Source organism: Serinus canaria, chromosome 4 (assembly GCF_022539315.1).
Source record: "Serinus canaria isolate serCan28SL12 chromosome 4, serCan2020, whole genome shotgun sequence".
In the NCBI taxonomy this organism is placed as follows: domain Eukaryota; kingdom Metazoa; phylum Chordata; class Aves; order Passeriformes; family Fringillidae; genus Serinus; species Serinus canaria.
The window spans coordinates 58,926,884-58,944,423 of NC_066317.1; the positions used below are offsets into that span (position 1 = coordinate 58,926,884).

General features: G+C 40.2%; 1 protein-coding gene across 1 annotated transcript in view; it reads left to right on the forward strand.

The window, feature by feature from the left end:
• The window catches only part of STK32B (serine/threonine kinase 32B), a 156,371-nt gene extending 144,234 nt beyond the window's left edge, over positions 1-12,137 (forward strand). Inside the window, exon 12 of the mRNA XM_018924889.3 lies at positions 10,696-12,137. Within this exon, the coding sequence (XP_018780434.2) occupies positions 10,696-10,834 (139 nt within the window). The 3' untranslated portion in view covers positions 10,835-12,137. The remainder of the gene's footprint in view (positions 1-10,695) is intronic.
• The last annotated feature ends 5,403 nt before the right edge of the window (positions 12,138-17,540 follow it).

A 17,540-nucleotide genomic window follows, 5' to 3' on the forward strand; every position in this document is an offset into this window, starting at 1 on the left:
ACTGCATTTCTTCATGGACTGCTACAGAGTGGATCCCTTCACCTCCCTGTGATCAGCAGGTTGCTGAACAAAAGGGTGAGCCTACACCCTGCAGGACACACACCAAAGGCAGGCTAGGAAAGTAATGTATTTTTAAAATGATGGTTGGCCCACACTGCTGAGAAATATCCTCATTTCTGGACAGGTGCCTATAGTCTTAAAACTGGATTTTGGCAACTTAGAAAGAAATTTTTTTCCCTGAAATTTTTTTCATCACAAAGGGTCTGAAACACAGTATGTTATTGGGAAACTTCATAGGTGCTCTCCTGTTCCTTGCAGATGTGGATCTGCAAACACTTTAAACTAGAAATTTTGTGCACATTTTAAAATGTGCCTGAACAAGGCAGACATAGGTTAGGATGCACCTGGTCTTAAAGAGACAATAGCCCACTTCTAAGAAACACCTATTTTACTCACCTGAACCTGACTTTAATGTTAGTGCTAGTCACTTGGTTTGGTCACACTTTCTTAAATGACTCTGCATCACTTAAAGTCTTCATTTATTTACTTCATGTCTACTTATTTTGCTTTATCAAATCCCAGGATAAACCTCAGATCTCAAGACAGTACAAGTCAGTATACCAGAGCACCCAGTACAGTTTTTCACTTGCCTTCTGCACACCATTATTTCACATGTCACTCACACTGTGAGTGCACCTGAGCCTGCTAGGTTTGATTATGAATTGCTGGTTGATAGAAAATTATATTCACAGCCATTTACTGAGTGTAATTACTCAGCAGGAACCATCAACCTGAATCAATTATCCAAACTCTAAGAATGTTTCCCTGAGGATTTTTGGAAAGGGTGGCAGTAAATGCCATGAGTGTCAGTGGTAAAAGAAGGCATATATGCTACATGGGGATACTGCCCCCCAAAATTTTACTTTTTACATTCAGCTGTAATAAAGCATAACTTTTCATCTGAAAATCATTCATTTAAATTTAAATGAATTAAAATATAATTATTTGAAGAATTACTTGGTAGTCTACTGAGCTATCCAAACACATACAACAACACAGTGTGTTAGGAAAACAGACCTGAGATTTTGGCTGTTTCTGTCAAATCTGTTGGTACCAAGAGAGCATGTTTGGGGCCAAAGACAGCTGAGCAAAATATGGTTAGACAGAGAACAGCTCCTACCCACAGGCTGTACACATGGTTTTTCAGAGATATCTGAAATAAATGGGAATTAGATGACCAAGTATTTTTCAAGATATAGACCAAGTCCTGCAGCAAAGCCACTCCTGGCAGAGCCAGAGCCTGAATACACTACAGGCACATCTGCATGCATGAACAGGCAATGGCAGCCCTGTTCTCCTTGGTGATTTCATTACCCAGCTCTTGGCAGGGTTCATCACCTTGTGCTGGGTTACAGACTGATGGGACCATTCCATTTCTGCTCACCTGAACTGTGTGGGTACAAATGAGCTCTAATCCAGCAGTAAATTGGCTCTGCTAAGCAGGGCAGTCTGTGCTGAGCTTGCAGAGCCACTAAACAGGAAGGGTCTTGAATCTGTTCCTCAAAGAGGGAAGGCATATGTGTTTTTCTAGAATTGCAACAAGCCTGTATCCCTTTAAATTAATATATATATAAATAATTTCTTTAGTTTAAGCTCCTTCAGTACTCAGTGAGGAGAGACTTGTTTCTCCCAAGATTGATCTGTGACATGTATGTTGGATAGCTTAGACCTGAAGAAATTAATCCAGGTTGGTGACTCTGTTTACCCTGTAGGGAGAGCCTGAACCAATCTTTCAGTTGTCTGCAGTTAGCTGGCATAAAATCCATCCCACATTTGTGCCCTCAGATAATTTCTAAATCCCAGATCTGCAGGCACAGGTGCCCTGGGGTCTGACCACCCTCTCTGTGTCAGGTAGTCAAGGGCATCTCAGGCAGCACAAAGCATCTCTTGGGAGGCAGCTGCATTTGGCTGTGTGCCCACAGCCATGGGAGCAGGAGACCAAGAACAAGCAAGCCACAGCTGGAAACATTTTCAAGGAGGTGCCAAAGATTCAGGACATCCACTCTTGGCTACTGGTTAGATGGAATTACTGCTTGGACCCAGGTTTCCCAAAGCACTCACCTGCAGTAACACAGACAGTGGGGAGCATTGTGTTCCATTTGAAGCTGCTCTGCACACATTGCTTCTCTATACCAACTGCAGATCAAGGGGAAATTATCTCCATTTACAGATTAATTTTCACTTTGGAGCTGTGTGACTCAGCTCTGAAGATGCTGAGTGATGAGTGTTGTCTCTGCTTCAGCAGCTCCTTGATTCTGCCCTGGTCTGCCCCAAACTTCCTCTAGCACAGAGCAAGATGTGCCTTCCTTGTTTACTCAGAAATGCTAAGAAAATTCATACACTTTTCAGTGATTTCTGTTTTCCTGAATAGACTTCTGAGATCACTCTGTGCAGAGAGAAAAGAAAAAAGAAAAAGAAAAAGAAAAGAAAAGAAAAAGAAAAGAAAAGAAAAGAAAAGAAAAGAAAAGAAAAGAAAAGAAAAGAAAAGAAAAGAAAAGAAAAGAAAAGAAAAGAAAAGAAAAGAAAAGAAAAAAAGCCCACTATTAACTCTCCTATGCTTTCTGCTCCTCTGCTAGGCGTAAAGTGGGATTTTTAAAAAGGAAATTAGCTTTATACAGCTGTATTTTGAGATAGTATTAATTAGCTATATAATTACTTAGTTTAATTAATTAGATCTCCATGGTTGGGATTTTTTTGAATCCTTCATCATTTAAAAAGTGTTTAACTCTCATTCCTTCATTTCTACTCCTTTTTTTCCTGCATTTTCCACCTTCACTGCTGTTTTCTACCTATTTTTCAAAGGCAGTCTTCCATACTGCTCCATTGTTAACGTGGTCCCTGGCATAATTTTTTCCTAGGCCAAAATCACTCTCTAAAGCAAATCCCTCCATGTTTCAGGGGTTATCATAGACCAAAGGCTGCCCAAGAAGCAGCAGGAATGCAACAATTCTGGTTTGCAGGTTAGGGATCACTCAGAAGGATGTGAGGCAGCCTGTGCCACTCACTCAGCTCCCAGGCCTTGGTCCCTGCCTAAATGCAGGAATTACATTCCTGTGCAGTGCTCTATTTGCCTGCCATGAGAATCCTCCCAGACACCACTGGGGAATAGGAAATGGATGAATAATTTGTCAGATTTTCAGGTTACCAGGTAAGCAGGAATGACAATTATTTCTGCTATATATTGTTATGGAGTTAGAGCACATCTTTTCAAATTGGAGGATTAAACTCTATTTGGACAAACTTGACTCTGTTCCTTAAGATTTACACTGAGCAAAGTTACTATTTTCTTCTTTATGAATGAAAGTATGAATTAATCAAATTGTTTGAATTTCTAATCAACTCATTTTTGCTAACTTATTTTTTTAAAAAAGCAAATCTAGGAATTTTCAATGCTTTATGACAAATGTTATGGCTATTTTGTTTTGAAAAGTAAAAACACTCTTCCCAAGATTCTTATTCAGTTAAAAAATAACTTGATTGGAACCCCTTGCTCACTTCTTCCTTCTTTATTTCACCTTCCTTCTTTATTTCACCTTTATATCACTGAAAGATATAGTTGAATGAAAGCCTGGCACAAGAGAATTAGTGAGCAGAGTAAAGGAGATATAAGAGAAAGAGTGACAATCATTTACAATTGCAAAACACTGCCAGCTTCTTCCATTTTCACAAAAATAGCAAGGACAAATTTATAAGACAAACCTTAAAACATGCAGGCAGAAAATTATTAAGTGACTGTGTATCAAAGTCCATTCTTATTCTTGACGGAGGAAAGCAGATGACAAGCCAAGCTGCTCATTGTCCCAGAAGTCATGCTCCATTATCAGTATTCCCACTATCTTTGCCTGCAGTCGATATTAAAATGATGGCAGAGAAATAATGGGTGAAGTTTTCCAAGTGGAGTGTGAGATGCACGTGCATACAGCCCATTATTTTTGAAAAGACATGTGTGCACTGCAGGACCTACATTCTCCTGCCAAAGCCTTGCCCAGTTTTTGCAGTATGCCTTCTGCTTTACAAAAATGCAAGAGCTGCTATAAAGGTTTGACAGGGGTTTTTTAAATGATCAGGTTTTGTGTGATTTTGGGGAAGTGACTCTTCTTCTGGCTAAAACATGAGAGGTTGTGGGTGCTGTGAACATTTATCCTCAGTGCCAAGCCAAGGGAAGAGTCCTTTTGGGGCTGCTGGGTGAGCTGATGCAGAAAATAAGCTGGTATGACCAGCATCATTAATTTCCACCTGTCAACCTCCTACTTCCCACTGAACACTTATTATTTAGGACTGAGCTGTAAACCAAAACATATCCCTTTCCAAGAGGGATATTCCAACATGTACAGTTCAAACTACCCAGCAGCTTTGTGGTTATAATTTTTATCATACCCACTGTGAGCCCTTTTGAATCCTCACAGTCCAAATACTTCTTTCTAGACCATGTTTGTCTGCATAAAACCACTTAAAAATGTGAGTAACACAGAGATATAGTCTGGACTTGTTCCACAATAAGGAAATCTTATTGCCACAGTTAGACTCCAAAGTCCCATTTAGTTTCCTTTTTATACCTTTTGACTGGAAATAAAGGAGATGGATGGAGATATAGTTTGTGGAGCTCCAGACTGCCACAAATGTGACAAACTCCTTGGGCTGAGCATTTCATTTTTCTTTTGTGTGGAACCAAGCCTTGGAGCCTGTTTTGATAACCAGCTGCCAACTACTTCAGTTCCTTAGGAAGCAATTTCTGGACCATTTGGTAAAAGTGCTTTGTTATCAGCCAAACAAATTAATTGTGAGCAGGGACAGGCAGTGGTGCTGTGGGAATAGCTAAAGAGTCACCAACTTGAGGAAGAAATTGTGTTCACCAGCTGGAGTTATTGATCCAGGCATTTTTTGGCTATGTTTGTATACAAATTTGGATGCATCAATACCACACAGAATAAAAATTAAATTAGAAACAAACAGTGGGAAAGAGCAGTGGTTACCAAACTGACACCTTGCCTGCCCTCAGTGCCAAGAAATCTCTCACTCCATCCTTAGGTATCTTGGCAGCTTGTTCCCATCTTGGCTGGACGTGCTGGGTGTCCCCAGCTCTGACAGGATCCCTGTGAGACATTGCTGCTGTTGGGATCTTCTTACTTTGTGGGGTCCCTCTACAGAATTATACCACCCTGTAAAAATCATTTGGATGAAAGTTTTTCAACATGATAATATCCAGCAGTTTTAGTTATATGGCACAACTTCCAGGTTTCTATTCTCTGTGGCTGGGATATAAATATAGTGCCTATCTCTGTCCATTTCCAGCTTCTTTTAAGTCCCTCACAAAATGTCATTGCTAGATCTTTTCTATTGAGAATGAAAAGTTTCTAGGGCTATGTTATTTGCCAACTAATTCTAAAAATATGGGATTTGGACGTTAGGGCATTTACTGCTTTTTTTAAAGTCCCTTTGTGACTTCTGCAGCTGTGATCCAGTAGCCAAAACACACGACATGGTCAGAGACATGTAGATCAGATAGTTCTTTCCTGAGCACAGTCATTCCTCATGGCAGATCAGTCATTTTTTTCCTCTGATTCTGACATGTTCAGAATTAGCTTTGCAGCAAGGCCATCTGCACAAGCCAGCAGCATTGCTTCTGTGTAGCTGCTAAATCATACAACTGAGATGGTTTCTGATTATTTAGCAAACTGTCCTCCAGGATTCATGAATTTCAAAAAGCCAACATAGACATGAATTTCAAAAAGCCATCATCTGTTCTGATCTCAGTCCTTGTGAAGAGTAACTGGGATAAATATTCCACAGATTTATTTATTTCTCAGGACTTATCCCAAGGGAGATAAAAGTTTTCATTAATAGACTTTTGTTTCTTACAATAAAATGAGTTTCTATAATTCATTTTATTAAGTTGTTCTTTTCCCCAGACCAAAAGCAAAAGCATCTGTTTTCTCAGGCAAAGTGAAATATCAAGAAACCGAGGTAAAATGCTAAATCCAGAAATGGCAAAGCAAATCCCCTGCCCACTCAGACTGTTCAGTTTCCTGCAGACTCAGGACACTTGATTTGCTACTTTGGCAAGCTCACTTGCAGATTTTTCATAACAAAAAGAGTTTTATTTAGGAGGTGTGAGTGTGGGAGTCTCAGGGGAGGGGCACCTCTGCCTGGTTTGAGTTCTCTTTTGTCGCTGGAAAGTCTCTTCTGTCCTCTCATGGTTGCAGAGAGCAGGCCCACAGTTTGAGACAGCTCCTGGCATTTCTGAGGCTTCAGTTTCACCCTGAGAGCCTGGCAAAACCCACTGAGGAATGCATCAGCTGCACAAAGGTGACACCGGGCACCAGGCAGTGTGACAGCCTCCTCCTGGCTCTCACACACAGCAGACACATCTTGCAAAGCCTGATGCCAGTGCTCTCTACTGCTGAAGTGGGGTTGGACTTTTCCCTCTCCTCTGGATTCCCTTTCACTGACTGATGGCAGATTCAAGAACCAGTATCAGAAATCAATGCTGCAGTAATGCTACTATAAGATCTGAGTATTGAGAAAAAAAGAACCTTAAAAACCAAGTTATGGTTCACACAGGCTCTTTCTCTTTGCCAGAAATACTGAAAAACCAAGATTTGACTGGAGGTTCAGTTACTGTTCTTGATGCATTCCTGTAATGGCTGGAACAGCCTCTTTCTTCCTGGCTGCTGGAGAGGAGTCTGCAATGCTCAGTGTCACACACTATCAATATTGCATGGATCAGTGGTGAGGGGAAGGAAAACTCTTTGTTGGTTCAACAGGATCACTCTCAGTTCCCAGCATAATTGCCTCTGAGACTCCCTATGTATTTGTACAGAACTGTCATGGAATAAATGCAACAGACACTGTTCAAACTCATTTTCATCCTCTTTTCCCTGCAGTTTTTTGTGTTCCATATGACTACATCCACTAGAACCACTTGTTCACTTCTTCATCCATAGCTGGCCAGTTCATTATTTATTCTTGGCCAACAGTATTCAGCACAGGAACAGGTACTTCAGATCCTCTACAAAGTCTCTCTCAATCCATTCATTCTCCCTGGGCCTTTATAAAGTTATCACAGCCTGTAGCTGCATCAGCTTAAAGGCAAGATAAGTCATTCACTGGAGAGCAGCTTCCTACAAATGATTTATTGCACTAGTGTCATTTCTGAACAGAACGGCCCAGACTGCATTTATTTTGCCATGATTACAGGAAGACATGTCAAGGTACTCACATTTCTTAAAAGCTTAGAACATCTGACAGAAAAGTGCTCTGGGCTTGACACCAAGGAATCAAGAATGCACCAAAAAGAGAGAAATTTCACCTCTGTAACAGTCCAATATTTTAACTGAAGACACTGTGCACACACATTTCTTTGTGTCTTGACTTGAGTCTGCAGTTCTGAGGTAAAGAGAAATACAAACCATTTGCTTTATTTTATTTTTTCTGAAACTGCAATGGTGTTGGTAGGAGGGCTTAATCTTAGCAAATCTGCAATTTTGACAGTTATGTTGAATCTGCAACTTTTCATTCTTTGTCATTGAACTCCTCCTACTATGCAGCCTAAAGACAAACTTCAGTATTCTTCTTCATCTAGAGAACAAAGCTGAGCTGCAAGCAATTCCCTGCTGTCCCAAGTTTTCTACTGGCTTTCATTAAATGTTTGTGATTTTCTTTCTGTCCTGCTATAGTTGTATCAGTCTTTTTCTGTTCAATATTTTATTTTCCATGCTAGCTTTTAACCAGTCTGTTCTTTTACTTTTGTATTTTTATATATTCAATAATGCATTCAGGCATAATTATACATGCAGTATAATTACATTTTGGTTGATTATACATGCCACCTTCTTTTCTAATTATCACAGACACCAGACTGTAATTCCTTGTTTCACTCGGGCCTGTGAGACACAGAGCAGCACTTAGAGACACAAAGTTCTCAGCTTCCATCATTCTTGACAGCAGCTGCTTGACATCTGATGAGAGAGGCTGAGACACAGAAATGTGCTGCAATTTGTCCAAAGGGTGACAGAGGTGGAAACAGAATCAGCATCTCCTGGTTCTTAGTCCAGTTTCCCAGCCCCAAGGGTACACTGGTAAGCAGGTTTTTGTATGCCCATAGTAAATAAACCCCTAGAGTGACAACCTTAATGTAATTTTAATAACTAAATACAGTGATTAATAAAATATCAAAGGGTTAAATAGCAGTTATTTTTAACCTCATCATCAGGTTAATAACCCATTACTTTAATAGTTTGAAATATGCTTAGTGAATCTAGATACAGAAAAAGTGTCTGAAAAGGGAATACAGTCAAGCATTGCTAAAACAATATATTTCTTTAAGACTTCCAAATCCTAATGTTCTGTTTCAATAGTAGACCTGGGAGTAAGAACAGGATAAAAGAAAATAATGGAAATCAGCATTATTAACCACCTCTGTAGAGAAAAATTGAAGCTGGCCAGAGGTATCTTTTGAACTCAGCATGGGTTTTGTTTCTCTCCTTTTTCCACTGTCCTCGTTACATACATTCTACCATTGTGCCAGTTTGAGTGGTTCTCAAAAAAAATTTTTAAATAGGTGTTCTCTTGCTTCATGTTGAGAGAATTCTTATTTTCTTTTCAAATTGAGCCGTGCAGTAAATGCCTTCTTTTTCAGCCTTTTACAAGCAAAGGAAATAGACAATTCCAGGAAGAAAGCACTTACATGTCTTAGCCCAATGCAATGATTCCTCAGATCTCTATGGACCCAAAGTTTTTCTCACTGCACTATTTAGCAGTTTGCAAGGTTTGCCACCCACACTTTGCAACATGAGTTTCCAAGCACTGCATTCTTTTCTCTTGCTGCCTACAGAGCCATTAGTCTTGTGCCAGTAGCTCAGATCCTGAGATGTTTCAAGTCTCAAGTTGAAGTCTATTGCTCTCCTGGTAGTCCCTTGGATCTTTTCTGAAGATCTTGTTAAAAAAACCCCAAACCAACCAGCAAACAAAAACCACCCCAAACCAGCAAATGACCAACATCATCTCCTCTGCTGTCTTCCATGGTGCCAAGACAGTTTGAAGAGCTATACTCTCCATTCAGCTGTGCAAAAATTACAATTTTCTTAAAGTGCTTAGGGTGAAAATCCATTGTCTTTATGCTCTGTCAACATTAATTTAAGCAACTGGTTTTAAAGTTGTTTCACTGAGGTTTTGACTGGAGACGATGGACAAATTTCTCATAAGGAAAGGAATCTTCCTCAGCTCATTTGTCATGAACACTGGTGAAGATAATTAATTGGCTTTTCAGCTGGGGACTCATATTTTCTGTGCTATTCTCTAATAATTCACTCATACACTGACCTATAGATTCAATGGTATCCATTGAATTTCTGGTACACTTAAAAAACTTCACCAAAAATGCTTGTGGCAATTTGTTCCTCCAATTTGTTGTTTTCAGTCTGCCTTACAGCTTTTTATTTAATGTGTCTGCCCTTTTACACAGTGTTCCTTTTTTTTTTTTTTTTTTTTTTTTTTGCTTTAATAGCCTCCCTTATTCATCTGTTTAATTACAATATTTTCATGTCCCATCACATTCTCTTCTGAGTGTTCAGTATGGTGTCTCCATATTGTTTATGCCACTGGAAGTATTTAAAGCTTTGAAATTTGATTTTTGCATGACTTCCTGCTAATGACTATTTCCTATGTATTCTGTATTATTTGAAAAGTTGGGATTTTTTTTTGGAACATAGCACATAAACCTTTTATAATTGCTGTACTAAAGAGCTCTTCCATAATGTCTCTGGTGCCAAGTCTTGGTGCCTTTTTGAGGAATACTATTTCCCATTTTGAGAAAAGAAAGAGTCAGAGAAAAAAAATCGTTCAAAAAAGTAGCTGTTCATGTTTAAAAAAAAAAAAGAAGTTCCCACCACATAGCTTCCCCATGAATCTTTCCATCTTTTCTGAAAGTTACATATTTACACAGTGTTTGGAGGAAAATACTGAATATGACATGAATCATAGTAAAATCACAGAGATAGCTGTAGAGGAGAAATGTTGAGAAGCTCTTTGATAACTCGGTTGGTGGGGACTGCAGGTGATTCTAGGGCTGTTGCTGTTCTGCAGAAAATTATGTCAAAAGAAGATAACTTTGCAGTCTTTAAGCACAGGGTTTTGTTGCTGATGTTCCTTGACACCACTCATGAGGCTTTGATAACATGAAGTAATAACAAGAGGAATACTGAAAATACTTTCATCTCATGTTTTTTTCTCTTTTACTGATGAAGGTTACTGATAATTTTGTAGGACAACAGAGGGGAGCAGCTGTTGTGTGCCCAGTCAGCAGCTTCCATCAGCCTCCAGCTACCTGGAGGTTTTACCAAGTTGCAGTCTGAGCAGAGGTGCTAAAACCAGCACTATCCTCTGCTGGCTCTTTATGGTAGGCATTAAGGGCAGCAGGATTTGTCCAGGACCTAATTGCACATATTTAGGAGTCAGCAATCATCAGTGTTTAGAGGAAATGGCAGCAATAAAGCTCAAGCATTTAGTCCAGGTGAAATGGTGCAGGAATGTTTTATACCCAGGAGGACGTGGCTATCCACAGAGCAGGCAGCAGCTGTCCTTCCAGTACAGCTACCTGCACATGACAGCTCTATCCATGTTTTTAACCTCTGGCAGGTTAAGAAGACAGCAGGATCAGAGTGGACAGACTGCCAGCATTGATAGCAGAGCATCTCTTCAGAGCCACGAGAAGCTCCAAGACGGGCGGAACAACAATTTGCTGGGGCAGGGCTGCACCAGGGGCTGCAGCAGTTAGTGAGCCCTCCCTGCTCCCACACAGGCAGGGCAGGGGGGCTCCTCCCTGCACCCCTTCCTCTGCACCCCTGCATCCCACCTGGCCCCTCCAGAACAGGATCCCTGGCCAAGGACAAACCCACACGGCACACTGGCTGACATTCTCCACAAACAACTCTGCTCTGCTCCTGACTCTTCCACTGGAAAAGTGACCATCAGCAGCAAAGTACAGTTTTTTAAGTAAGTGTGACTTTTGTTTTCAAAATCCTGGAAGAAAACTTGAAACAATTCACTAGGCAGCCTCTCAAAGATGGCCACATTCCTGGATATTTGCAAGAGACAACTGGGGCCAGCTTTATCTTGAAGGCTTTAATATTACCCCCAATCTCTCTGTTAATTAAAATGGTCCGGTTTGAAATTTTGTGAAACTGCTGGACACAGCTGTCTCTAAGCACCTGCTGTTGAGTTCATAACAGATGTACATGATGTAAATACATTGATGTAGTGTCAAATAGGCCAAACACTGAATAATTTCATTTAAATACCTGAAACTCATTGAAAAGGTTGCAGTGCGAGTGTATTCACCTTGTTCTTTAACATCATGTGTTCTGCTTTGTTGTAAAAGGTGTGACCCTGGCCAAGTCAAAGTTTTGCTAGTGACTTTAGTGGATGCAGGATCAGAAACACCTTTTTATTTGTAACAATAGGCTGACTGAGCCAGAGTTGAAAAGCAGCTTGGTAAGGAGAGCTAAAAACATTAAGAATTTGCTCAGATCCATTACTAGGTGTTATAAAATGTTAAAAAGTTACATGTGTCTCTGTTTTCATGGATCTATTCTGGATGAAACTATCTTGAATAGAAAGAAACCTACTTTAGTCAAAAGATTGCTGACATGAAATTCTTTTACTTTAAACAGCAGCCAAAATTCCAAACATTTATGATATTTTACAACTTGTACATCCACATTTTGATAAAAAATGCATGTTTATTCTGTCTAGTTGTGCTTTTGTTTTGCTTACCACCTGTAAGCACATTTCATTTTAACTTTTTAAAACAAATAGGTTGGGATTTTGGAAGTGAGAAACATTTTATTTGAAATAATCTATTTTTACAGCCTCATTTCCATTCTTTTACAAAACAAAGTTCTTTGTAATTGAATCTATTGTAAATTTTGTTTCAAGTTATATGTAATTTTGTCACAAATTTTTCACAAATACAGATTTTTATCACTCCATTAAATGATACAGTGTTCCATATCATCAACAACAAACAGTTTACAAATGTATAAAGGTAAAGATTTTATGTCTGTCACGAGCATGGTGTTGGTCTTCTTGCTTGATATTGTCATAGACTGAAATTATCATACAATCAAACAAAGGCCCAAAATTTTTCTGGTCATAAGAGGATAGATTTCATTGCCCAGAATAAACTATTTCCCACCCATCCTTTCTTTTTTTTAACTTGATATTCATTTCCCTTGGGAAGGACCAAACTAGATAAGATTTCAGATTATTTCTAGAAACACCTATTGTTCTGTTCCAATCAAAATGCATGGTAATCTTGGACCTTGATCTGAATCTGAAAGAAAATCTTTATTTTGAGCAAGAAGAGCTACTCTGGGTGATTTTGTACATCAACCACAAATGATGCCACAGTGCTAGCACCTTAACTGAGGCTGGGAAGGCATTTGTGAAGTAAATACCCTAACCTTACAGCCCTAATGCATTTTGGTACCTATTTTAGCACCCAAATCAGATGCTTTTTGCATGATACAACACCAGAAGATGTGTTCCAAGAGAGCACTTATTGCCATTGTTCCAGTCTTGAGCCTGTAGACCACAGGAACAGGTGAGAGAAAGTCTGAGATGGAACTTCCCCAGAAGTGTCTCATGTTGATGTCAGGTCAGCAGAGCCTCTCCTGTCCAGCTGCACTGCCAGCCAATGCCCACACAGCTCCCAAGAAGCCTGGGTTTATAGAATGGAAGGGGTAAAATGAAAGAGCTACATCGTGCAAGATCATCAGTGACTGCATTAAAAATTGGAGGAATTTACTGCAGATGGAATTTAATTAGCAGCAGGATTCTACCACATATTTGCAGCCTGATCTGTCTCTTGCTGGGTGCATTTGCCAGTGCTTTACTGAGCTGGTTTTGAGAGGAGATTGGCTATTCAATAGATTGCATCTACTTAAATATGTTTGCACAGAGCATTGTGCATGAATGCAAGCTCACTCAGACACTTTAATTTCACGCTTGTTGCCACACAATCATTTCCCAAACTGTACTGCTTGCAAAAAACTGAAATCATGGCACCAATCAGCTTATCCATAGTCCATGGCACTTCCACTGACTGCAAGCTCTACCTTATGCTGCATATAATTATCTGTGTCAACTTATTACACAGATCAGTGGATGCCCTCAGTTATACCATGGAGACCCAATACTGAATCAAAGAATCATGGAATGGTTGGGGTGGGAAGAGACATTTAAAGGTCACCTAGTCCAACTCCCCTGCTGTGAGCAGGGACACCTTCACCTAGATCAGGTGCTCAGAGCCCCATCCAATACGGCCCTGACTGCTTCTAGGGATGGACCCCCATCTCTCTGGAACACCCACACTCTTATTTCATCTTTCCTTTCAACCAACATAGCTGTAAGGATCTCTCTTGCCACGGGAAGCTCTGATAATGGTGCAGAAGAAAACAGAGAGGTTATTTTTAATGGAATATGATTTGTGGGTACAGAACACACTCAACAAGTCACAAAGCCTGGGAACATGCCTGAGAGAAATGCTCCGTTTAGACTTGTTTCTCCTACTTTAGACAAGAGAAAAATGAATTAGCCAGATCCAGGCTCAAAAATAGAGATGAAAAAGGGAAAAAAATGCTTTTAGGATGTGATGCACTTTCCCTGTCTTGATTGTCTGTTTTAGCAGATGGTTCTCCCTGTAGCTCTGCCTCCATGGAGTAAACATCAGTGCACACAGCTCAGATGTGGACATGCACATTGTGCACTGACATTTAGTCAGATGAATCTGGTTTGTGATGACACAGACAATTTGTGCAGTCTAATCCTTGTGAAAAATGGGATAATTTCTGATCTATTCAATGGGAGTAAGAGACATTAAACAGCTTTCATCCTTAAGTGCAGCAGTGGTATTAGAGTAACAAGAAAATACACAAACACACTCTTGTCTGGTGTTCCAGCAGAAATGAAAACAGGGAAATCCTAAATAAGACACAGAAGATTTTTACAATAAATTCAGCAAGATGGAGGACAAAAAGAAAGCAGGGCAGTCATAAAACCAGAAGAAACTCTTTGGGACTCATTTATTCTGTACAGCTTTATTGCCTTGCAAAAGTGGACAGTGATCTTGAGTCCCAAAATCTTACCTGGTTTCTCTAATTCATTTAAAAGATAAAAATATTTTTCTCATTTCTGCTCCAGGGAAGAGATAAAGAAGTCTAACACAGCTGGAAAAGCAGTTTGCTGCCGCCACAGTTTATTGCAGTGCCTCTTGCTCTGTGGTGTTGCAGTTCTGGTCCCACATGGACATTCCCACAGCATCACTCCACGTTAAACTCTGCCAGATTTACCTTCTGTTCAGTTTGCTCCTTCTATGTTGTGTATTAAATATTGGCACAGTACTGTAAATGTTTAATTACCAACTGTCATAAAGTACAAATGGCTCCTTTCATCTGTAGTCTTGACAAAAATGATTAATGTAACATTTGCAGAAGATTTTCCTGTGGATCTGGGGGAAGAGGAGGCTTGGTTGTAGGTCATGGCACATTATTTAAAATGACAGCTAAATACATTATAGAGGAAATAATAGGCACTGATCCATCCATTCCAGTCATTTAGATGTTTTCTGCTTGTAGGAACATGTGGTCACAATTTCAAGCTTATTTCTGACTGTTTGAACTAAACCTAAATAATGTAATTGGATGTAGTGAGAAGCTGAAGTAGGCTGAATCAGACCCAAAGCTTTTTTCTGTTTTCCACATGGATAGGTGTGCCAATACTTTTACTACTGAAAATGTGGCTGCCAGCACAGGAGAAGTTTAGAGGTTTTGGACAGGAACATTTACAGGTTTGGTGGGAGCTGGAAAGCAAGGAGATATTCAAAATGTATTCATTCAAAAAGCTACAGGTTTAATAGGCTGTCTCTGGTAGCATCACTGCTCTAGCACTGGCCCCAAGAGGAGGCCTGGAACAAATCACTGCCTTGAAAGTGATCTCCATTATTTCTTTATTTGACCCAGACTTCATCCTTGGAGAAGTGAGCCCATCTATGCAGACTCTGATTAAGCAGCAAAGGAAGGAAAAAAACCCCTGCCAGCAGTGCTGGGCTGTTCAGACTCTGCCTTCTGGTGCAGCAAAAGGGACAAACAACAGCTTATACCACTTGCTGCAGCTGCCCATCAGTCCTGCTGGGGACAGCAGGAATTACCTTTCCTTACACACCCGTTGCAGTTCAGTCCCTTAGCACATGCCACCAACATGTCCTGTGATAAATTTTGAATGAGGGATAATGTAAAGCTTTCTGAGATCTTCTGCTGCCACACAAAAACTTCCATGATAGACTGGTGGGATTTTTAAAGAGGAGCTTTGTGGTTCTTCTCCTGGAGAGCATACTACCAGCTAAATGGTTTCTTATGCACATTGTGCTTCATCATCTCTACCTTCATCAGAGTAGTTACTTTTGTTTATCTGTATTTTAGTGATTGAATCAGCTATGCTCTGACCAGCAGGGAAAAATGTTTTGGTATTTTTAGCCTTCATTTAGTGATGCAAATGAGCTTCATATAATCATGTTTGTGAGAAAACACACACTACAATCAGGACCTCAATAATGACTGATATTAGCTATGCTCTATACATCAATGAAATTGGCTCAGAGTCACAAGCTCCCTTTTTTGTCCTTTTTAATTGGAAAGAAGCAATGTATCTAATCAATTAAACATTTTTTTTACAAAATTGCCCAACTGTCCTCATGAGTCCTTCCAAAGAATTAAAGTTATACTATAGGGCAGAGAGAGCTTTGCTGTTCCATGTATGTGGGTTTCTTTAGGTCCATTAAAAACAATAAAGCAGGCATAAAAAAACTACTGTAACTTTCTATATCCATTAAAAGAAACACAACTGAGAACAATCATAAAACGCAAGTCCTTCTAAAATGTATGCCAAGAATACAGAGTTATGTAAAACCAGTGTCCTTTAAATGGAATTAGATTTAGCCACAGACACTTTCATGGGCAAAATTATGTTGGAACCAGGGCTCTTGGAAATTTTTTGTTTCTTACTCTCCATTGTTTTGATGTGTGCTGTACTACAGCCCTGGAATTTTCTCACAGTGATAATTTTGTACTTGAAAAATCCCTCTTGGAAGAGTACTATACAATTTTATTAGGACTTTTCTACACAGTTTTGTCATGACTGTAATATTCCCCAGCCTCTGTGCAAAGGTACTGAGGCAATTTTGTTGTGTTAATTAGTAATGAGAGAATGCTCTAAGCCTGCTCCAATTCCTGAGTCCTATTATAATAAATGCTTTATCCACACATTAAGGTAAGTCAGACACTACTGCAATGAATTTACAATTTGAACTAGCTTTGTAAGATATTCCTTGAAACCAGGGATAAACTGGAAAAAGTGCTCAGGGCAGCAGGCAACAGTGAAATCAACTTAACAAATGTAACAGGCACCCATATAATGCAGATTTATGGATTATTTTCTGCACTCAGTTATATTCAATATCTCCTTTAAGGCCATAATTTTCCCATTTATATCCAAACCCTCAGGCATTATGATCTTGGAGAGCAGAGCAAGAGCTGGCAGAGCCTGCTGCAGGGGCACCAGCAGCTGTAATCTGTGCCTCATCCTCAGGCCAGCTCAGGGCAGCAGGAGCACACAGGGCTCCTTCTGCTGAGCAGAAGATCACTGCATCTGCAGAATCCAGCTGGAGGCAGATGTGGAGAGCTGAAATGAAGTATATAAAGATGATGGGAGCTGCCAACAGAGCTGCCTTGCTGCTTCTGCACCCCCTTGTCAAGACCCCGTGTGGTTCTCCTAAATCCTGCCTTCCCCAGGGTCTGGCAGGGCACTCCCTGCTCCAGGTGTGGGGTGAAAACCTCTGGATGTTTGTGCAGAGAAACAAACCTCTGCATGTTTGTTCAGAGAAACAGAACTCTGCATGTTTGTGCAGGGAAACAGATCTCTGCATGTTTGTGCAGGGAAACAGACCTCTGCCTGTTTGTGCAGAGAAACAGACCTCTGCATGTTTGTGCAGGGAAACAGACCTCTGCATGTTTGTGCAGAGAAACAGACCTCTGCCTGTTTGTGCAGAGAAACAGACCTCTGCATGTTTGTGCAGAGAAATAAACCTCTGCCTGTTTGTGCAGAGAAACAGACCTCTGCATGTTTGTGCAGAGAAATAAACCTCTGCCTGTTTGTGCAGGGAAACAAACCTCTGCATGTTTGTGCAAGGAAACAGATCTCTGCATGTTTGTGCAGGGAAACAAACCTCTGCACGTTTGTGCAAGGAAACAGATCTCTGCATGTTTGTGCAGGGAAACAAACCCCTGCATGTTTGTGCAGAGAAACAAACCTCTGCATGTTTGTGGAGGGAAACAGACCTCTGGATGTTTGTGCAGAGAAACAGACCTCTGTATGTGAGCACTGCAGCACGGAAATCCACCCCTGCTCCACAACATTCTGGCTGACAC